Source organism: Takifugu flavidus, chromosome 7, assembly GCF_003711565.1.
Source record: "Takifugu flavidus isolate HTHZ2018 chromosome 7, ASM371156v2, whole genome shotgun sequence".
NCBI classification, from domain to species: Eukaryota; Metazoa; Chordata; class Actinopteri; order Tetraodontiformes; family Tetraodontidae; genus Takifugu; species Takifugu flavidus.
The window spans coordinates 12,471,391-12,492,819 of NC_079526.1; the positions used below are offsets into that span (position 1 = coordinate 12,471,391).

At 51.4% G+C, this 21,429-nt stretch overlaps 2 protein-coding genes across 5 annotated transcripts; one reads left to right on the top strand and one right to left on the bottom strand.

Annotated features, from left to right (window-relative positions):
- The first annotated feature begins 5,715 nt into the window (after window positions 1-5,715).
- nr2f6b (nuclear receptor subfamily 2, group F, member 6b) lies at window positions 5,716-11,744 on the top strand. Of its 2 annotated transcripts, none has more exons than XM_057039413.1 (5): window positions 5,716-7,197; window positions 7,925-8,019; window positions 9,165-9,496; window positions 9,692-9,938; window positions 10,020-11,744. In XM_057039413.1, the coding sequence occupies exons 1-5, from the start codon at window positions 6,929-6,931 to the stop codon at window positions 10,292-10,294; spliced, it is 1,218 nt and encodes a 405-aa protein (XP_056895393.1). In that variant the 5' UTR covers window positions 5,716-6,928; the 3' UTR covers window positions 10,295-11,744. The 2 variants fall into 2 exon arrangements, with proteins under 2 accessions (XP_056895393.1, XP_056895392.1); XM_057039412.1 differs by having other exon boundaries at window positions 5,720-7,197; window positions 9,162-9,496.
- A 421-nt stretch (window positions 11,745-12,165) lies between these two features.
- On the bottom strand, window positions 12,166-21,155 carry si:ch73-61d6.3 (occludin). 3 transcript variants are annotated; one of them, XM_057039404.1, is made up of 9 exons: window positions 20,926-21,155; window positions 17,885-18,473; window positions 17,221-17,412; window positions 16,964-17,131; window positions 14,963-15,126; window positions 14,090-14,308; window positions 13,488-13,659; window positions 13,366-13,407; window positions 12,166-13,264 (listed from the first exon to the last, which is right to left on the bottom strand). In XM_057039404.1, the coding sequence occupies exons 2-9, from the start codon at window positions 18,452-18,454 to the stop codon at window positions 13,163-13,165; spliced, it is 1,629 nt and encodes a 542-aa protein (XP_056895384.1). In that variant the 5' UTR covers window positions 18,455-18,473; window positions 20,926-21,155; the 3' UTR covers window positions 12,166-13,162. The 3 variants fall into 3 exon arrangements, with proteins under 3 accessions (XP_056895384.1, XP_056895383.1, XP_056895386.1); XM_057039403.1 differs by lacking the exon at window positions 20,926-21,155 and adding an exon at window positions 18,981-19,004; XM_057039406.1 differs by lacking the exon at window positions 20,926-21,155 and adding an exon at window positions 18,560-18,934.
- Between the last annotated feature and the right edge of the window lie 274 nt (window positions 21,156-21,429).

Here is a 21,429-nt window from a genome sequence, read left to right on the forward strand (position 1 = left end):
CACGTCCTCCTCTCTTGATTTAATTTCCTCTCCTTCGATCTCCAGTCTCTTCATCTCTCAATCACCTCCATCCCCTCTCACCCGTGCGGCCGACCTCGTGGCCTGACCCGCCCGAGCCGGTCAGCTGCAGCTGTGACCGGCGGTCAGGAGGTTAAGGCAAAGGTTGAGTGTCACGCCCACAGGGTCGCGTTGATGCCTGGCTGTTGTGTTAGCCCGTGAATGGAGGGTTCAGAGCGGCAGACGAGGTGGCGAGACCCTGACGCCCTGACTTTTGCCTGAGCTTGCCCTTTCCCGTGCAAAGGTCAGAGCACAGGGGCCGCTCTTGACACCCCCCCTCACACACACACACACACACATGTTCCTCGAGGTCACCATTGTGGCAATAGTCGCCACGAGGACAGATGAAACAATTATTGTTCAATTTGGCATCGGCTCGCTCGCAGATCCGCGTAAAGCTTCTGAGTTCATCAAAGGTTTTGTGGACGACACAATCTTCGTAACCCCGGAGTGACTCTTATATCAAAGAAACAGCCAAAAGTCACAAAAAAGGTCAGTTCCACCAGGGCGACTCGTGCCGAACTGGGACGCTGGAAGAGGAGCGACACAAAACACACCCACAACAAACTTTTATCACTTTTACCACAGCAACATTTCACACAACTGACCCAGTTATGGACGCAAATGTAACGGTTATTTGATTTAAGAAAACTGGGATTGTTTTGTGAAAATCCTCATTTGTTTTTACCTGAAGTCCTGAATCACAGCTTTAAAAAAAAAAGGCATCTTAATTACCCCTCAGTAAGCTGCGATGTACTTTTATTTTAAATTGTCCTGCAACGAAATCCTGCAAACAAAAACCAATCTGTATTTATTTTAGCATCCATAATTAGAATCATCGTGGAAAATGTAGTAAAGTAAAAGTGCAGAAGTGATCAGGAGAGATGACAAAAGCGAGAAAACTGGGTCTCGCCCCCCCGGTTGGTGTTGGTTCAGCCCCATATTTACGGACACGTTTCCACCCCCCTCTGGAGCAGGCTGGGTGGAAGCCTGGTCAGGGAGTATTTTAGTGCCTGGGAAAAATACTTGAAGCATTATTAGTCAACAGGGGCTGTCAATCAGGGTGGGGGTGGGAGCAGTCGCACACACACATGCAGGAGGAGGGGGGGCAGTGACCCGGGGGTTTAAGGTCAACTCATTTGCTCCCTCCATCCCTCCCTCATTTTAATATTTCCCCTCTCTAAGCTGTATAAACTGCTCAGCTCCTGCCTCTCTTCTTCTCAGAACCATTAGCTCACCTGTCACCTTCTTTATCTCATCGCCACGGTGACCTGACACCTCCCTCCTGAGCTTTGTGCTCTGGTCGGCCCCGGGGAGGGGCCAGGACGACAGGGCGCGAAGCGCCAAAGAGATTTGACCTCAATCAAACGGGCGACCACATCCGCTTTGTGCTCGCGCCCACTCCGATAATGCCTGACAACAGGCGTCCTCGCCATGGCGAAGACCAGGGACGTCTCAGTGTTGATGTTAACCCTGCGTCAGGCCTCTCAAAGAACCCCCTCGACCCGGGTCGCTGTCGTCACGGCGTCCAGAACATGAGGAGCTAAAAGGGTCAACTGGTTTGTGAACATTAGATTACAGCAATAAGGTGTTTAGGGAGGAAAGGTGGCCACGGGAGGGGCCTCATCCTAATCCCATTAAAGCATTTGAGTCGTCTTCGCTCAGCTAATCAGGTTAATTTTCCTGTCCTCCTAAGCAACTTAATTGACCTCTACGGCGTCTGGCCAATAGCAGAGGGCACGATCGGGGAGCAGCAGATTGAGATTTACCGGAGACTGAAGCTGGTTTTCAGCGCGCTGGAGCGTGTTGTGGCTGCAGAGAGCGTTAGCTTTTAATACCCTGTCTAAAAATCCATCTTTTAAACCCGCCGGCCGGCCGGCCCCCGCCGGTGGCAACTCCTAATCCGATGGAGAAAATATGGAGCAGCGAGGGAATGAATCGCTGGTTTAGCATTTCTTTTGGCAGATTACCGTTTCCAAACCGTGGCCCCAAACACACCTGAAGCGTGTGAAGCAGGAAGTACAACAGCGGCCTGCGGATGAGCACCAGGAAATTTAGAGAATTTAAATACTAATGAGGACAAAGGTTGAGTGAATTCAAGGGTTTGTTTCTTATCTTATTTTGACCGCGGACTCATTGGGAACCGACGCTGGAGCGAGTGTGCTAACGTTGGGTTGACATCTTGGTTCACCAAAGACAACACAGGCCATTAGAATAACAACAAAAGAGCACCAAGAGGGAAGTTTCCCACCAACTCCAGCAGGTCGTGGGGGGGGGGGGGGCAGATATTGATTGGACGCCGCACGTTTCTCCAGAGTCACCCGGCAGATGCTTTTCTTTGACAGGTTCTGTTTTTAAATTGCTCCATCATTGGCCCCGGGAATGTGTGTGTGTGTGTGTGTGTGTGTGTGTGTGTGTGTGTGTGTGGTGTGTGTGTGTGTGTGTGTGTGTGTTAGGGGACTAATGAGAAAGGAGCTGCGGAGTCATGTGCTTCTGTCCACCGCTTCTCTTGCAAGTTAAAACTTAAGCCCAGTTTCTGAATCACCAAATGTTCTTTCATCAATACAAATACTTTGTTTTGTCCTCACTGAACAAACAAACTGGCACAACTGCAGTAAAACACACAAATGTTCTTTGCTTTAAATGTCAAAAAGGGTAAGTCATTGACCTACCTTACCACGAAACTGCTGAGCCCCAGGTGTGTGTGTGTGTGTGTGTGTGTGTGTGTGTGTGTGTGTATTGTGCCCTTTGAACTGCAGGTCAAGAATGCAGCAGCTCTCAGTGTGAAGTCGACTGCTGTGGATTCTCAACAAGCACACACACACACACACATCCTCGTATTTCTATCCTTGTAGACATAAGACATTACCCAGCTCTCTACACTAACCCAAACCATCCCAACTAACTCCCAAACTCTAACCTAAACCCACTCCTAACCCTCGAACAGGCCTTTGAAGTGGGGACCAGCCAAAATGCTCTCACTATAAAAATGACTGAAGGCTGAAATTTGATACCAAAATTTCGTGAACAAAACAAGGAGGCACACACACACACACACACACACACACACACACACACACACACTTTACCTGTCCCTGTTCACCTCACTGTGTCTTAATATTTACTGTACCATAGGTGTATGCTGACCTACTGACCTCTGACCCTGCTGACCCTCTCAATTCTACCGGCAGTTTATTATAATTAATATAATTAATGTGTTTCTCTGCCTATTCTCTCCTCTACCTGTCCTCCCCCTTCTCCTCCCTCTCTACCCAGCCCCCCCATCAGCAGGAGGACCCCCCTACATGAGCCTGGTCCTGCTCAAGGTTTCTTCCTGTTAAAGGGGAGTTTTTCCTTGCCACCGTTGCTTGTTGGGGGTCAGGCCCTGGGATTCTGGAAAGCGCCTAGAAACAATTTTGATTGAAACAGACGCTGTATAAATAAAGAATGATTGATTATTGAATAAATCTACAACAATATTAACAACAATAATAAATCACAGGTGATGCTGCAGACTTCATACCTGCTACATGTTCTATATGTTTGTCTCTCTTTCGTCCCACAGCTCTGTAGCAGCGGCAGCGGCAGCTTAGCTTGGCCCCTGATTACTGTTAAACCAAACAAAAGGCCAATCCAAGCACAATGAGTCTCGCTGTGACGGATGTGGGTTAAAGTTACCTTATGGTCACGACCAAAAGACCAAACGGGAGCAAAACAAGTCCCGGCTCTTGCAGACATGGAGACATTTTTTAGAGAAACGACCAGGCCAACACACGCTTTGTCAGTCTGGAGGGACGTTTCTGTGATGCACGTTGATCCAGGCAACCGGGCTTCTTTTGGGTCTGTTTGGAGGCTGTTATTGGAGACCTTTGTCTGCCAGCGCTTGCTGTTTATTTTGTCCTCCCTCTTCGACGTGGAGACCTTCAAATTACGAGTGTTGGTATGAAAGACAAAACAGGCCAGGAATTCCACGGGAGCAGAGTCGGTTGCCAAGGCGATGGAAGACTTACGCAGCAACAGTTTGTTTCCTAACAGAGAAGATGCAACCGTTGGCGACAGACGCAGCAAAGATCATTTCAGGCTAACGTGTCGAACAAATCTGATGACTGCGTTCCTCCCACGTTAGCCAAATGTTGTCGCACAGGCAAACACAACACTGCACCTGCGCTTAGCTCCGCCTCCTCTCAGAATACCTGGCGTCAGGCCACTTCCCGTCCCCGGTCACGATGTTTGTGGCCTGTCAGCCGAGGCCGGACCCACAATAAAACGCCTTTCATGTCGTCTTTCTTCTTAGAGAACTTTCAGCCTGATTGGTGACATTTTTCCTTGGTCATTTTTCCCTCCCGTGTTAAAATTATGATGCGTTTAGTGGCTGTAAATGGACAGATTACAGCGGCCGGTTCAAGGACGGGGGTCGCTCAATGGACTGGTTAAAGTGGGAGACTGGTTTTAATGGGAGGGAGAGAAGAGGCTCTTACTGGAGATGCAGTAGGTGAAGTGACATTTGAAGAGGGCTTGAAGGGGAATGACCGGCGGCAATGGGCGGTGAACTCATGTGAAAGTTAACATCCCACACAGAATTCCACCCACGTGCGCTGACCTCCGTAACCCGACTGTGTTTGTGCCTCCGCTGCAGCATCCTCGTCAGCAGCGATGGAATGTGACTGGACCCGCATTCGCCGAACACCTCGGCTGCACGTTTGGAGTCATTTCTTTACTGTTCAAGATGCCCCATTTTCATTTCCTGGTTATATTTCTAACAAATTCCTATAATAGGAGGCAACGCTCCACGCACAACCCCGGGGCAGGGAGGTAGAATAGGCCGAATGAGCTACGTCCAAGGTCCGATCGGGTCATTTCTGTAAAAGAGCCAATAAATAATCAGATTACACCAGCCAGTTTAATCAGGTGGTTGAGCTGAAGAGTCTATTTGAAGCACGCTGGCAGCCAGTTCAGAGACGGGAGAGGACGAGATGTGATCAAAAGCACATTAATATTTGAATATTAACCAGGCTTCTCTTTGTTTTTACACAGTATTGACTGTGACCTGTTGAATCTACATCAGGTTTGAATTTTTTCCCCTTTGCTCACCTTTAGTTTTAACCTGGTCAAAGTCATTTCCTGCGTTTCCTCAATGGCCAAAGCTGGACCGCGCAAACAAAGACGGCGGCGTGCGTCAGACCGCCGTTAATCCTCTGCGCCGGGCTGTGAGTGTGCGCAGCAGGTGTGAAAAAGGAGCCGTTGGCGTATCATATAACCTTCTGACGAGTCGCTCGCCAGCTACGACAACAACGGTCCTTCCCTGTTATTGTTGGGTCAACAAAGCCGGAGGAATTCCTGGGGATTAGCGTGTAGTGGAGAACATGAGCGTGAGGGCCATGTGCTCACAATGTGATGACTGGAGGCCCCGGTCTTTGTCTCACGGCAGTGTTGGGGTTAACTCCCCCCTTGCCCCCAGGTTGGTGAGGGGTCAGGGGGGAAACAGGCAGCCAGCCAGTCACATTCCTTCTATGTGTGTGTGTGTGTGTGTGTGTGTGTGTGTGTGTGTGGCTGCAGCCCACTCTGTGCTCTTTGACTCCACTGGCCTTATAAGGCATCCAGCGCCATGGCAACGGCAGGACTTGAATAGCAGTGTCAAATCCCTGAGCACACAGACACACGCTCACTCTCCCCAAAGGAGGAGAGAGAGGATCGAGAGCAGCCAGAGAGGAGGCCATCTCTGCCGTCGCCGCTCGCCGCAGCGTCCGGCCCTCACCGCCAAGTCTGGGACCGTTTTTCCTGCTTTCTTTCTTCTTCTGTTTTTTCCCCCCCCTGCATACATTATCGCCGCCGGTGCGGGCAGAGAGAAACGAAGGGGAGGGGGGGAGAGAATAGAAAGCAGAGGCAGAATAGTAAAGTGTGCAGCGGGAGAGCGTGACTGGCTGACAGGGAATGCCTCCGGTTGTTTTTGCTGGATGGACGAGCACCGACAGAGCAGGAGAAGAAGAGGAGAGGCCGACTGTGAGGGAGTCCGCTTCAGTTTTACCTCATTTCCTCTCTGACGTTTGACACACGGGCGATCGGGAGTTCCTTTACTCTTCTTCTGAAGCCATATAAATAACTGACATTCTGGACATCCAGCCGTCGTCTCTAACTTCTGTGGCGGGGGCCGACGAGTCTGGCGGAGGACTGGCTCAGATCAGCAGATAACGCCGCCGCCGCCGCCGCCGCACAGCCGGAACTGGTTGGACTAGTTTAGAAGTTGGAGCAGAGGGCAGGGCAGTTAACCCTGCCTGGAGGGGAGCTGGTGTTTATTCTGCTCTGACTCGTCCGTCCTTCTGGGAGACAGTCATGCGCCGAGAGGGACGGGGCTGCTCCACTCTTCCGTCCCTCCTCACCATGCTGGGGGAAAGGTGAGCCGTTTCTGCCGTTGCGCTCGACGACCGGGGAAAGTGAGCGGGGAGGGAGACGCAGAGGAGTCAGGGTGTAATTTATTGTTTCCTGTGAAAAGAGCCAGGCGGCACCCTTCTCCTCCGGCGTGAACTCTGAACCAGTCCTTCGCGGGTCTGAAGTTTTCTCAGAACTGGAGTGCCATTGATCGGGGGTCAGGGCAGCGAGCGCGGGTGAAAGACAAGAAGAGAGGGAGCGGGGAGATTAAAGAAGGCAGAGAAAACAGGACGGGGAGGGAGCGCCGGGTCATTACAACACAGACGGCAAAGGGGAGAAAGGTCACAAGAAGAGCCGCCGACAACTTTGTAGGACTTTTAGACCCGCTTGGGCCAATCGGCCGGATCCGCTGTTCCGCTTTTTGGAATTCTAGACTTGGGGTGTAGCTAGGAGACAGGGTGGGTCTGTCTATGATCCACTCACAAGGCTGCATTTCTCAGAAAATATGGCTATGGTGAGCGGGGGATGGGGAAACCCCAGTGGGGACACTAATGGGCTCGGGAACAAGGCTTACCTGAAGCGGGAGGAAGAGGAGGGCTCACCTCAGGCCGGGAGCAGTGACGTGGACGTCGGGGACGAGGACAAGGCCTGCGTGGTGGACTGCGTGGTGTGCGGGGACAAGTCCAGCGGCAAACATTACGGCGTGTTCTCCTGCGAGGGCTGCAAAAGCTTCTTCAAGAGGAGCATCAGGCGAAACCTCAACTACTCCTGCAGGTAGTCTGAGCGGCTGTTGCTGCTGTTGTTTTGTCCAGAGCAGTTTATAAATCAGTTTTGTGGAAATGGGTCGGTGGAAAACCACCAATGATACAAAGCTCAAGCTAAAAAACGTACTCGGATTTATTCTTGTGTTTGATTATACCCCCAGTAAATTTTAGCAAAATTTTTCTTGTTTTTTGCAATTTTTGCAAAGTACAAGAATCCGTTTTCTGTCTCAAAGATACGTCTCAACCTTGGGTACATCTCACAAACAGCTCTGGGGGGGGAAAAAAAAAGGAAAACGAAATGAAAGCCCTGAAGGTCTGTCATGTGAGGATGGATTGCCTCAGAAGGTCAACATTCCCATTATTCTTCGCTGCAGGAACAGAATGTTGCAACTCTGTTCTCTGCTCATGCTAACAGCAGCCTTAGCCTCTGAATATAGTTTTTTTTCCCCCTCCTCCCCACATAATAAAGAGCCGAGGCTGCTTGGAAAGTGTCTTTTTGAGCCTCTGAAAGTGCTCTCTGTGAAATGTTGGCAGGCCTCGTCCTGCAGTAAAAGGCAGCGCTGGGGCGTGCAGGGCCAATGATTTACAAAGGTCACAGCCTTGATAGCTTTTCAGCCCCACCGGCTCACATAGTTCACTCATCACAGGGGTCACCGAGAAGGGGGGAGGGGGTGGTGGAGGTGGTGGTAAATATGTAAACCGCTTTGTTAGTAAATGTTTTGTTTCCTTTTGCGCAGATCCAACAGGGAATGTCAGATCGACCAGCATCACCGCAACCAGTGTCAGTACTGCCGTCTGAAGAAATGCTTCCGCGTCGGAATGCGCAAAGAAGGTGAGCAAGCAAGCTAAAACAAAGCCTGGTAAACCCATATCAACAGGGTTCTGAGCCCAAGAACATGCCAAAACTACACCGCAAACACGCTGAAGTGCCAGCAGCTGCTGTCACCGACTAACTTCCTCCCCAAACATTTACAAAGCCGACTTCAAACGAGAGATGTTTCTGTCCGCCGCTCCAGTCTTCCATCACCAATCCATCAAATGAAAGAAGCAGCTTCTGAAACACAAATCATTTTTTAAAAGTCTGGGATAAGACAGAGCTAGTTGGACCGTTTTTTTAAAGAAAAAAACATGTACCGCTTTCCACCACCAGAGGGCGCTCAACACACTTTACTCCTGAAATTTTGAACCTCATTAAATGTCACATTTTACACAGTTGAGCTGAAATAAGCGATCCATTAATGGTTGGGGTATATTGTCGTCTTCTCCACTAGCTGCGATAAGATCTCATTATTTTTATTTCCCTCCCAAACTCCAGACCCATGTGTGCGTGCCCCCCGCTCACCTATAACCTGAGTATTGTATTTCCGTCTGTCAGTGGACACCGCACGTCGTCTCACGCATAAAGCGCTCTAAGGTGTCAGTATGTCCGAGGTTATATCTGGAGCTGCTGACGGCGGCCGTGATGCCGTTCAAACCGTTTCCACGTTGCCTGGAAATGTCCGGCCGGTTCAGGGAAACGGCCGCTCCTCGCCACGGTTTCAGGCGGCCGGGAGTGTTTATGGACACGTGTGGAGCGGCGCCACGCTGCTGTTGAAACAGAACGAGCTGTTTTATTATAAATGAACTTCTGTAACTCGCCTGGCTGGAATTTCATTGGTTTTCGAGTTTAATGGCTACGCGTGTTTGTTTACATCAGCTTGGTCTGATTGTAAATATATACATTTACATTTGTGTCATTAGAAACATTGGCAGAGAAATTAAGCACAAACCTGGGTGAAAAGCCAGGATTTAATCTGGATCCAGGAGTTATTAAAGAAGTTACTCCTTTGCGTGCTTGTGGTGTGGGTTGGCCACCAGTAGAGGGCGCTCCAGCTCTGTCGGAGCCTGCACACCTGTCTTTACCGCATGTATATGCACTTAAATAAATAATAAATACAGTATCTCCTCGTTTGAGTTCCCATTTCTTCTTTTCAGCAGTCCAACGAGGTCGAATCCCTCCATCCCAGCAAGGGATCAGTCCCAACTCCTTACCGGGTGGCGTGGGAGCAGGGGTGCCAGGTCACATGGGCCCGGACTTCTTCAACGGGCAGCCGGTTTCGGAGCTCATCTCCCAGCTGCTCCGGGCCGAGCCGTACCCCGTCAGCCGCTACGGCGCCCCCTACGGGCAGACACAGATGCAGGGGTCTGCGGGCGGAGCCCCCGTCATGGGCATCGACAGCATCTGCGAGCTGGCCGCCCGACTCCTGTTCAGCACCATCGAGTGGGCCAGGAACATCCCATACTTCCCAGAGCTCCCAGTATCAGAGCAGGTCAGTCAGGTGTGGGCGGAGAGCGGAAAAGGTCAAACTTCTGCCGACGTCGTAAAACAGGTTAACAGTTAACGTGACACCGGCGACCTTCGCCCTCGTGGTTGTCGCCGAGTGCTCCGGCTCCACTGCTTTAATTGTAGCTTTTTCCACCCGGGTCGGACCCTCCACGGAACCTTTCTGCTGTCTCCCCCACAGGTGGCGCTGCTGAGGCTGAGCTGGAGCGAGCTCTTCATCCTGAACGCGGCCCAGTCCTCTCTGCCCGTACACATGGCTCCTCTGCTGGCAGCTGCTGGGTTCCACTCTTCGCCCATGTCTGCAGAGCGGGTGGTGTCCTTCATGGACCAGGTCCGGGTTTTCCAGGACCAGGTGGACAAGCTGAACCGGCTGCAGGTGGACACGGCGGAATACAGCTGCCTCAAAGCCATCGCGCTCTTCTCTCCCGGTGAGCCGCAGCAGCTTCGGAACCCCTCCGACTGTGGAATAATCCCGTAACTAGGCCTTTTTTCTGTGTTTTCCTCAACAGATGCGTGTGGACTTACCGACCCGGCCCACGTGGAGTCGCTGCAGGAGAAGGCCCAGGTCGCCCTGACGGAGTACGAGAGGATTCAGTACCCCAGCCAGCCCCAGCGCTTCGGACGCCTGCTGCTGCGTCTGCCGGCTCTGCGCGCCGTTCCGGCCAACCTCATCTCCCAGCTCTTCTTCATGCGGCTGGTGGGCAAGACCCCCATCGAGACGCTGATCCGAGACATGCAGCTATCGGGGAGCTCCATCAGCTGGCCCTACATGTCGGGGCAGTGAAGGCCCGGCAGCGGGCCGAGGCTGGTCGGAGCTGGGGGTTTCGGAACCAAATGCCGGAGGTTCTGTCTGTGGGGCCGGACGCCTTTTGGCAGAAGTCGCACCAAAGCTGCTTTCAGGGAAACGGAAACTTCTCTGCCGTTGTGTTTGCAGCACTTCTTTTTTTGTTTGGCCTGTGTTCAATCTGTCCGTCTCACCCTGCGAAGAGGAAAACCCCCAAAAGACACAACACAGCAGGGCTCTGAATAAACTGACGACGCTTGAGACCAGGCCGCGGACCCGTACTACCTCCTCCCGTATCACCCTAAATGTGACCCCTGTCTGAATCCGGGCTCTGTGTGGACCTGCTCCAGAGCGACTGTGACCGAACCGCGCACGTGCAGACAGAACTGGTCGCGTGTGATGTGATAAGACAGGCCTTCGAAACACCAACCACACAGGGACATTTGCGCCGGAGACTTTTGCCTGTTGTGCCAGGAATAGCCCAGCATTTTAAACTCCACTTTCTTGCGAGTACAGCTTGAATTTAGCCCAGAACAAAAATTAAAAGTCAAGAAATTAGCTCAGCAAACGCCTGGAAACCAACTGATTTCAGTTAAGTTTATCGTTTTGGGGAAAGAAGAAGAATTTAGACCAGCTTTTGTTTAAACACTGAACACCATCAGATGTTGGTAATAGAGGCCAATAGAAGCCGCTGAGGAGGAGCTTTGGCGCCCTCTGCTGGCCGTCACGTGATATTACAACTAAAATATCCTCGCTCTATTCAGTCCGATCATTTCTGGATCGGAACGTTCTCTGGATGTTCCGCACGCAAAGCTATGTAGTAATTACCTTTTTTTTTGTAAATTCTACTGTGCAAAAGTTGACATTTTGAACCTCCCTGATGACGTGGAGCTATTCCTTTAGTGGTCGCGGACAGCAAGTCGGCGTGAATGTACAGAAGAGGAAGCCCTGGATCTCTACACAGTCAACGACCATTATTACCTCATGTTTCATTCATCCGGGATAAAGATTGTTTATCCGTGAACGAAAGATTATTATAAAGGGATCAACGCATCTTTATCGCAGGAACCACAAACAGCATTTGCCTGATGTTCAGTCTCCATCAGAATGTTCCAAAATGCACCGCGTGACGTCGGAGAAGCTTTGCTGGCTGGTTTCCTCTGCTTTTATAATAGCTAGACCGTTTTTGACTTTCTTTTAAAATATATTTGTGTTTCTTTTTAAATATATATATTTGTGTTCCCCGTTTGAAAGCAGGCTGTGAGCACGTCCTGTCGGTCCTTTTCAGATAATGATTATGTTCACGTGACAGTCGTTGTAAATGTTTAAAGGGTTATGGTGTCCGTTGGTACTCAGATAAAGGGTACGGGATGTATAGTTGTAGATCACTTATGCAACGCAGATTTAAAAGAAAAAGAATGAATAATTGAATAAATCTGTTACAAATGAATGTCTTGGCGTCTTTTATTGCCGCAGGTGTTTGATCCGCGTTCGAACTGACCTTTGAGTCGTTTAAAAAAAAACAATTGTCGGTTGACTGATTAACCATCGTTTGCCATTTTAAGAGATTTATTGGATTATTAAAAATTGGTTTGCTAAACAATTAAAAAGCAACAACTCGAGCTTTACTTCAACTCGAGTTTTCATTTAAACGTTGATATTTGGTAAAAACAAAAACTTTCACCATTAAAAATCCTTTATTTCCGTAATGTGAAGCGGCATCTTACCACCAGGGGGCGGTGTCCGCACATCTGATGAGCTGAGGCGTCTTCTGGTGTTCTAGCGCCCCCTGATGGACACATCCTGCACGTTTCCCTCCAGGGTAAACACACCATCAGACATAAATGAACAAAATAAATTTGCCAAATAAATAGTTGAAGAATTAGATATGTTTATTACGGAATTGATCTGATTATATCTATTGGAACTAAACAGTCACAACAATGGTCGTGAAAGAACACAAACTGTACAAAAATAAATGGCTCGCAACTGGTTCCACAATTTACCTTATTAAAAAAAATACAAATGCACGACGAATCAAGTGTCTAAACAATTTACTCACGTCCACTAGAAGGCGACACGTAGAGATTTAATGCAAACATGACCACACGTGAATAAAAGGATAATCATTGAACACTAAAGAATCATGAGAGAACGGCTTCCAGTTTGTGGAGCGAACATCAAAAACATCTGGTGGGTGCAGCTTGAACACGTTTTAAATGAACACTGATTAACAAAACAAGCCACCGTGAGTCTTTAGTAAAAAACAAAACAATACAGACGTCACAAATGCCACAAATCTGCACACGATGACACAGACACACACGTTTGTTCGCAGTGTGAAGTAAGAACATGATTCAGTGAAGTACAGTGCACACACACACACACACGCACACACACACACACACACACACACACACACACACACACGCGCGCGCACTCTTTCTCTCGTCAGTTTGTCCCCTTTTTGGTCTCAGTATTAAAACAAAACAACGCACATTAACCCATCTGAGAGCAGATCACTTCTCTGATGAAGAACATGAAAAAAAAAAAGTACAAAAAAGTTTGTTAAAGCTGGCAAGGCTTAAAAAAAATAATGCATATCTGCTCCAGAACGATTCCAGCCACCCCTCCCTCTACAAGGTTGCCAGTGTGGAGGGCAGAATCCCTCAGTAGAAACGGCAGTGCTTGGCGTGGAAGCCCCCGCTTCCATTTCCCTCCATCATCAATTGAATTAACCAGTGCGAAATCATTGTTAGCGTTAGCATGCGCGGCGTGTTTACGGGGCGGTTCAGTCCAGGTAGCTTTGGTCTGACAGGATCTCTGCGGCGTCGGAGTGTCGTTGCTCAGCAGACCAGGACTCGGCGCTCACGAGTGGCTCTTGTCGTAGTCCTTCACCCTGCGCTTGATGTGGAACAGTTTGTGCCTCAGCCGGCGACACAGCTTCTTCTTTGACTGATAGTCTGGCGTCTGGAGGCGAGAGAGCGATTCACAACCGGTCGGCAAACAGTCAGAAACAGTCAGAAACAGTCAGAAACATTCCACGGCCGTCAGAGAACACACGTCCTCACCTGCTTCAGGTCCTTCAACTTGTTGTATTCCTCCGCCACCGCCTGTGGAGCGACAAAAGAAGAGCGTGTCACACGTGTCGCGACCTTGGACGGTCGCTGTGTCGGCGATAACGCGGAACCACCTGGTATTTGGCGGACGAGTCGTCCAGCGCGTCCAGCTGCCGGCTCAGCTGGTTCAGCCGGTCGTTGACGTCGTCCATCTCGGCGCAGAGCCGCTTGTACTCCCGGAGGTCGGCGTCGAACTCCCGCTTGTACTCGTGCCGCTCGGCGTCGGACGTTATCTCGGGGTAAACGCTGGAGGGCGGGAGAGGGCAGGAAGTCACCCTGGGTTCTCTACGCGCTCCTCCGAACGCGTGTCGACCACCTGAGCGCGGGTCGACCACCTGAGCGCGCGTCGACCCGTCAGCCGCCTCTCTGGGTCGGCGCCGGCCATAACGGCCCCTCGTGAACCCGACTGACTCCTGCTTCTGCACCTTTGGCCTAATTCTGCCGCCGCGCCTCGGAGGATTAGCGTCCCTCCGTCCCCGCGCTCGTTTACTTAAACATCTGTTGACATACGCGTCGCTCCGGCTCCCGTCGCCGTCATGTGACGCTCGGCTTACTCAGATCAAAGGATGTAGGTCTGATCCGGAGGGAGCGGCGATGTTGTTGTGCGTTCTCAGACAAAGACAATTTGATCTGTAATCCCGGGGAGGGGGGGGCATCTGCCCACGGCCTGTCTCACCTCTCCCACTCGTCCCCGTCCAGCTCGTTGCCCGTCTCTCCCCCAGTGGTGTACTCCGTCTCGTACTGGGACTCGTCCCACGCTGGGTTACGCCTGCGCCTCTTGCCCCTGTTGGCGGAGGGTTTCCGCCCCCCGCCGGTCTCCTCTGACGGGCTGGAGCTGGTTCTCCCGGCGTGGGAGAAGGCTTCCGAGGGCCTGCTGGTGGTCCGCTCCGAGTACCTGCAGGAGACCAGATGACTGTCACAATCGGCACTTTGAGGGGATTTGAAGAGGAAGCTGGATCCAGATGTGGACGTATAACAAGCAGCTGGGTAAAAAGATGCTTTAATATCACTGTTCTGTGAGTGCGCGCACGTGCACGTGCACAGGCACACGCAAACAAAACCTGCAGCTTCAAGAGAGGCAAAAATATTTGCTCACAAAGATGGCCGCCTTCCTCTGAGAGTTGGCTGAACATGAAAAGGAAAAATGAATCCGGCCGGGTCAAAGGTCACACACGGAGCGCTTTATTTGGACGGGGCCCTACGCTGTGATAGGCTTTAGAGCTGAGCGGCGATTAGACACGGGCGGCGTTTCACCGGCGCGCGCGGACGCCGTCTGAAATCTTTACAGATTGAAACATTTAAAAAATCTAGAGTGGCGTCAGTAATAACCTGGTTAATTACACCTGATGCTGATCCTCTAATCGTCCCTCTGAACTCCGACTCTGTCGCTCTGACGTTCTCTTTCAGGCTCTTTAAATAAATAAATAAAATAAATCTCGATCAACGACGAGCCCCCCCTCCCCGACCCGTTGAACTAACAGCTGAAGGTCGCGTTTCTCCCCAACGCGATCGCTAGAAATTCTGATCCGGTCAAACACGGTCGACCCACTCGTTCTTGTCGTAGTCGTCCTCATCGTAGTAGCTGGTGTCCACCTTGGCGGGGGGGTAGGGCAGGAGGCTGTTGGGCGAGGCGTTGAGCAGACCGGCGCCCTTCTCCGACACCAGCAGGGTCGGGGCGTCCTGGACGCTGCGGCTTTCCTCCACATTGTTCACCTGCAGCAGGAAAAAACACAAGCGAGCAGCTCAGAACCGACCCCTTCGTGGCGTTTGGACTCGCAACAGGGTAGAAAATGGCGGCCTTGGGTTTGGGAGCGCGGGGAAGGAAGAAGTTTGTGATCTCAGTGAGTCTGAGACCTTCCTGTGAGGGCAGCTGTGGCGGAATTCAACACAATAAGAGCTCCCCGGGGGGGGGGGGCGCGTCGTCCAGTCGCTCTCTGGATGTTGCAGATGTTCCTGATTTCAGGTGCGGACACGGCCGAGCTGAGCCCCCCTAAAGACAATAAGCAGGGAGGGAGGAGCGCGGGGCGAGGATCCGTCAGGAATGCACTCGCAGTGCCCCCCCCCCCTCTGCTGCCCAGAACAACAGGAGCGAGGGGGTAAAAAAGGGCAGAACCGAGCTACACGTGACTTGTCGAATGAATCAGAAGCGTACGAGGCTGACGTGAACCACGTCCATCACTGGGGGGGTGAGGTCTCCCCCTGAGCTGCATTTGTTCAATAAACTCCCTGTCAGGGCGTCTGAAGCGCGTCCTTCACGCCGCCTCGGCGCCCCCCCCCACTGCCGATGACCTCAGCGGACACAATGCCTGAACAAGCTGAATGAGACCAGTGTCCCCGGCCGGCGGAGTGTTGCCGTCCTCCCAGAGCGGAGCCGCACAGAAAGGTCCAGTCACAGACCCGGCGCCGGTCTCGGGCGGCGCCGTGACTCAGAGACAGGTGACACGGCATCTTCGGCGCCATCCAGCCAACCGCGACCTCCGACCTGCGGAGGCAGAGAGCGGCCCGGCCCTGGACCTTCCTAATGAGGATGATGACATCAGAGAGACACATGTCCTCATCGGACCGAGTTAGTCACATGATTTGCTGCAGGCCTGTCACATCCGCTCTGATCTCTGCACACCTACACGACGGCGTGCACGAGCCGGCCGCGCACGAGCCTCATATACAAACACTCCCTCAAATCCAGCGGAACGCGCCGCGCTTCCTTTTCTCCTTCAGGAATATCGTGAGTCAGCTCTTTGTCGTTCACGGACAAATCCGGTCAATGATTGAACCGACGGCTTCTCGACAACACGGCGGAACGTGCCACCACACAACGTGCACGATCCCACGTACAAGCCTCACACCTTAGGAAGCAGTCAGGAATCAGTTCTGTTTTGGGATGAATGGAACTGAATCCATTTAAACATGAGCGGAGGCGCCGGTGCGTCAGGTGAGGGCGCTGCAGCTCAGGCCAGATGTTTACATTTAAACCCCCTAGCAACCACCTGCCAGCTCGCTATCGCGGCGTGCGCTTAATGATTATCCAGGGCGAAACCAGGTGGTAGTTTAGGGACAAACAATCTCTGCTATCAGCCACGACCCTGAACAAAGCGGCACGCCCAGAGGACACAGTCGGCTCAGCGGCCGTTCCCGCCGGCAGATTAGCGCCCGTGGACGAGGAGCCGTCTGGACTTTCATCTCATAACGAAATCATGAGTTTCAAACACTGTAAAAACCGAGCTGGGGACAGGGGAAGGCGTCCGTGCGCACCCAGGCGAATGCCTCCGCAGGCTGCTGACCTACCTACACGTCTGCACTTGGTGGCTGCAGCCTGTGCTGAACCCCCCCCCCCCCCCCCCCCCCCCACAGACGTTGGTCATTTCATCATCTAATCAAATCTGTCTGTGGACAGCGCGTCTCATCGGGCTGGATTTAAACTCTCATGCTGTTTATTTGAGTGCAAGCTGTGCCTGCACAATTTCAAGGTCAGGTTGGGCTGAAACATAATTTTTCTTTGGCAAATCCCACGTAAACCAGGTCTTATGAAACTGTGGCCGGCGCCTCTCACCCACTCCTCCACGTCCCTCCCCTCCGAGGCCGTCCCGCGGACCAGGGGCTCTTCCCAGTAGATGTTCGGCTTCCCGTGACGCCAGATCTTCCCTCTGGTTTTGTGCGCGAAGAACGCCGCCACGCTCAGGCCGATGACGACCAGGAGCCCGCACACCATGGCGATGCCCTGGGGAAGGAGGGACACGGAGATAAATGCAAAGATAAGCTAAAAAATATATATAATATCCACAAAGATGGAGAGGAAAAGCTTCATACCTCCTGTGGGTCCACGAAGCAGTAATGGTACAGATACTGGTTGTAGATGGGGAAGCCGCCCACTCCTCCCACCTGGGAGTATCCGTTCTGGTAGAGGCTCTGGCACATCACCAGCATCGGGTTGTATATTATGTTGGAGGAGCTCTGAGCCATCGGGTTCACGCCGACAATGTAAACGATGCTTATGATGCCCTGGAAGGAGAACCACCGTCAGTCACGCCGATACCGACGCTGTCCAAGAGTCTGGTCTTGGTTTCCTCATTGGGAGGATGCTTCACACGGGCGTGAGGAGAACAGGCAAACCGGACCGTGTAACCCGGGGGCAGCTACCGTTGTGTATGCTTCCTCATTCCAGGTGACTCCTGATTGGCCGAAGCTGTCATGTTACTTTGAGACACGTATTTTGTTAGATAGTTCCTACAAAATAGAACTGCAACGGTGACTTTGATCACCCAATCGATCCTGCTGGAGAAACTCCTCCCCCCTTTAGTTGGGAATTCTTTAAAAACACTCAGGTTTAAATGGCAGTCAACCAAGTTTACGGCAAATGGAGGATAAATCTGCGGCCGCTGTGATTTCTGTTTATTGCTGCTTATCAAGGTGACTGGAATCGCCAGAGAAGTGGGGCAGGACAAAGATACGGGCGCCTGAAAGTAGGTCTCACCTGCAGGATGGCCATGATGATGCAGCTTATCATGAGGGCCAGGAAGAACTTCCTGCTCCGGACAACACTGGTTTTGGAGAAGCTGGCGATGAAGAAGGCCAACGCGCCGATGAAGTTGATGGCCGACATGGCGATCATGGCGGATTTAGCCGAGTAAGGCGAGACGTAGCTGCCGCCGTAGCCGCCGCCGTAGCCGCCGCCGTATCCTCCGTAACTTCCATAGCCCCCGTACCCGCCGTACCCCGACCCGTAGGTTCCAGCGCCGTATCCGGTGCCGTATCCTATTCCATACTGCATGTCCCACATGAGGGTGGAGGCCACGCAGGCGAATATGGCCACGCATAAGATGATCACCGTCCCCATCATGGCCTTGACGATCCCCGGAGGCGACAGCCACTTGTAGAAATGCTGCGGTTTGTCCATGTAGTAGGATCCTGGCGGGGGCGGGTATGCATTGTAATCGCTCTGAGGACCCTGGAGGCTGCCCGGGGGGCCAAAGCCGTTGTTGGAAGGTGGGGAGTAAGGAGGGCTGTACACGGGCGGGCTGTCGTAGCGATGTTTGTCAAACATTGTCCAGAAGTGTCCCAATCTGTCGAGGACAAAAAGATGTTGACTCTACTGTAAATGAGAGGAAGGTAAATGCTTTTTCTCAGCAGGAAGCAGAACTCTAATCACCTATCATATCCTATAAACACTGGCTTTCCTTGGGAGGACTATTATAAACATTACAGCAACGACTTGAGCTTTAAAGTCTGAAGCAGGAAGTCAGAGTCGGCGTGGAGACACCGGTACCAGGACGGGACGGTGAGGCAGCAACAATACTGTCCTTTCTGCCTCTCTGGGAATCAGCTCGGCCGACTTCTGAGCATTTCATATCATACCGCCAGTTAAAAGCTGACATGTTTCACAGTCACATGACCGGCCTGTGTGTATGGTCTAACAATACCCATTCTTCTACAGAGGGAGGGGGCTGCCTGAATGGAAACACGCTAAAATCAGTCCTTAAGAACCAAAGGAATGAAGAATTTGTCCAACTCTGAGCTTAGTCTTACGCGAAAACAGCGGCGCAAAAGGTCGAAACGTGTCGCCTGTTCACCTGATACCCTCCAATAAAACAACCCGATAAAAAGCTGAGACGAAGGGTCCAGAATCGCAGCTAAATAATCCCACCCGTCTCATCACAGACACGCGTGCTTGACTAACGGGTCCCTCTGCGTGAACGTTTCCCCTGTTCGGTCTCCGAGGAGGTTCCCTGAGGAGCCAACAGCTATTCTGAAATGTAGACCTGCAAACAGACGCACAATCGCTCCCTGACAGCTCCTGGCGATAACTCCAGTTTTTACAGCCTCTGGCAGAAGGGGCCGCGCCTCGGGGCCTCCATCCCAGACACCTTCCTATTATTCCATCCCTCATTCCACCAAGTCCTTCACCCCGTCCCAGTTCCCCTCGTCTCCCAAATCTCATCCTGCCTTCTCTCCCCACTTCTATAACTTCTGGCCTTTGTTTCTGGGAGCAGGAGGAGCAATAGGACGGTGTTGCTATGGAGATGGGGTTAAAAAAAAGGGGAGGTGGGGGGTATTGTCCAGAGAGGATAGACAAGGGCTCCACTATGCTGCTCCAGAGCGGGGGGAGGACGGAGTTAAAGGAAACCCAGAAAGACATGAGGACAGGTGAGTGGGGGGTGCAGGGACGTCACATGTGGCTCCACAGGTGCTATTTAAGGTGGGCCGGTCGGGACCAGGGAACCATGAGAAAAGCCTCCACTTCTACTTCATTATCAGGAAAAGTGCAACCTTTTTATGTCCGAGGCGGAGGCAGAAAAGGTCCGGATTAAAAGCAGGGAATGCTGGGAACAGGTACCGCATGTTCCACAACAACAGATGATTTGCCAAGTTTGAATTCAAAAAGAACAAACCTCCCATGTCTGCTAAATTCCTTAGTGGATTGTTTTAGTAACCCAACTGAGACATGCGGGGGGGGGGGGGGGGGAGGTGCAAATATCTGCAGTCTGAACATGAATGTCAAGTATATATTTCCCTGGATCGGGTCACCGTCGTCCCATTAGGATGTTTACAGTCTCGTTTGCTGTGGTGGCAGCTGTAGCGCTGTAATTACCCTCGTACTACAGTGGTGTTTGTCAACCTGGCTACAACATCGCATTAGCAAGGTGTGGAGAAAGTGCAGGGGTTGGACCACGGTCAGACCCGGGCCGGGCCGGGACGGGCCGGACACCCACCAGCCACGGGCCGGGCTGCACCACAACACAGAGACTCTATCATCTGCTGCTGATGCTGGAATTCCAGTCGCACGGTCACATGTCTCACATCTGTCAAAAACTATCAGGCCCGTGAAGGCGTGGGCTGGGGCCCGCTGGCACATATGGGAGCCTGCCAAGACCCCCTGCTCCAAAACACTGCAGTCTGTGGGCCGGAAACTGAGGAACATCCTGGGAATGTCAGGAGATCCACTGGAAAGGCATGCAAACTTTGATACAGAAACACTGTTGCCATGCTGCTTAGACTCCCTCTGACCTGATTTTATCTCTGCTATGTACTTTAACAGACTTTGGCTGAACAACACTGGCCTCAACACGGTCTTTTTTTGGTTTTAAACCGTCTTTACCTTGTGTACCTGAGTACCCCAATTATGAATAATAAATTAGCTATTACGCATTTTGTTGCCATTGATGGTGATAAATCAGCTACGACAGATTCATAAACGACACATTTACCCAGTAATTTAGGCATGTTTAACATGTGCTGATATTATTACTGCTTTAATGATCCTTTAATGGAAGTAAAATATATATATAAATACGATCCGTTAGCTTAAGTATAAAGTGCTGTTAGCTCCGTTAACTTTAGGGACAACCAAAGGTTCCACCTGTCCATAAATCTGACTCTTTACTCCCGTCGGTTCTCTCCCAGCTCCAGTGTTTTCGGTTTCTATAGCAGAGACTTGATCATAGGCCATTTGCTATAGTATTTGGAATTTAGTCCGATGTTGGATAGCTAAAACTTGTTTTTTTTCCCCGAACTTACCTGGTGGTCGCTAAAGAATGCTGAAGTCTCCGTCAAAACTCCCCCTTCGGCGAAAGTTCGGGACGGCTGAAGTCGCTTCCGTCGAAGGATTGAAAGGCCTTTTCAGACCTGATATACAAATATTTTTCCTCAAAAAAAATAAAAAATCCGAGCCTTACGTTCGCGGACCTGTTTCACGCTGGGGTGAAGGGCTGTTTCTCGGGCAGCAGCCTCTGAACAAGTGCTTTGTCCCGCCCGCCCGCCGCTCGTCAACCCCGCACCGCCGCGGTTCGGCCCCTAGAGGGCGGGCTTTCGCCATTTTACAGCCCTGGGAAAAATACGCAGGTTTGATGAAAATACTAAAATTAACTCCTCTGAATTAACAAGAGCGAGACTCTATTCTATTCCCGTATTTAAATGATCGGGTTTTTTTAGGAAATAAACTCCTGAAGTCTGTCCATCAGTTTCCAAAAATCAGATTTTGTTCTACCAACATCGTCATATTTGCGGATGTACTTAAAAAAC

What these genes read in the sequence shown, in the direction of transcription:
- nr2f6b (XM_057039412.1), top strand. Translation starts at nt 6,929, where the DNA reads ATGGCTATGGTGAGCGGGGGATGGGGAAACCCCAGTGGGGACACTAAT. An exon ending in AACCTCAACTACTCCTGCAG is followed by an intron (nt 7,198 to 7,924) that starts GTAGTCTGAGCG and finishes CCTTTTGCGCAG; the next exon opens with ATCCAACAGGGAATGTCAGA. An exon ending in CGTCGGAATGCGCAAAGAAG is followed by an intron (nt 8,020 to 9,161) that starts GTGAGCAAGCAA and finishes TCTTCTTTTCAG; the next exon opens with CAGTCCAACGAGGTCGAATC.
- si:ch73-61d6.3 (XM_057039404.1), bottom strand. Translation starts at nt 18,454, where the DNA reads ATGTTTGACAAACATCGCTACGACAGCCCGCCCGTGTACAGCCCTCCT. An exon ending in TCATCATGGCCATCCTGCAG is followed by an intron (nt 17,413 to 17,884) that starts GTGAGACCTACT and finishes TTCTCCTTCCAG; the next exon opens with GGCATCATAAGCATCGTTTA. An exon ending in GGAGGGACGTGGAGGAGTGG is followed by an intron (nt 15,127 to 16,963) that starts GTGAGAGGCGCC and finishes TTCCTGCTGCAG; the next exon opens with GTGAACAATGTGGAGGAAAG.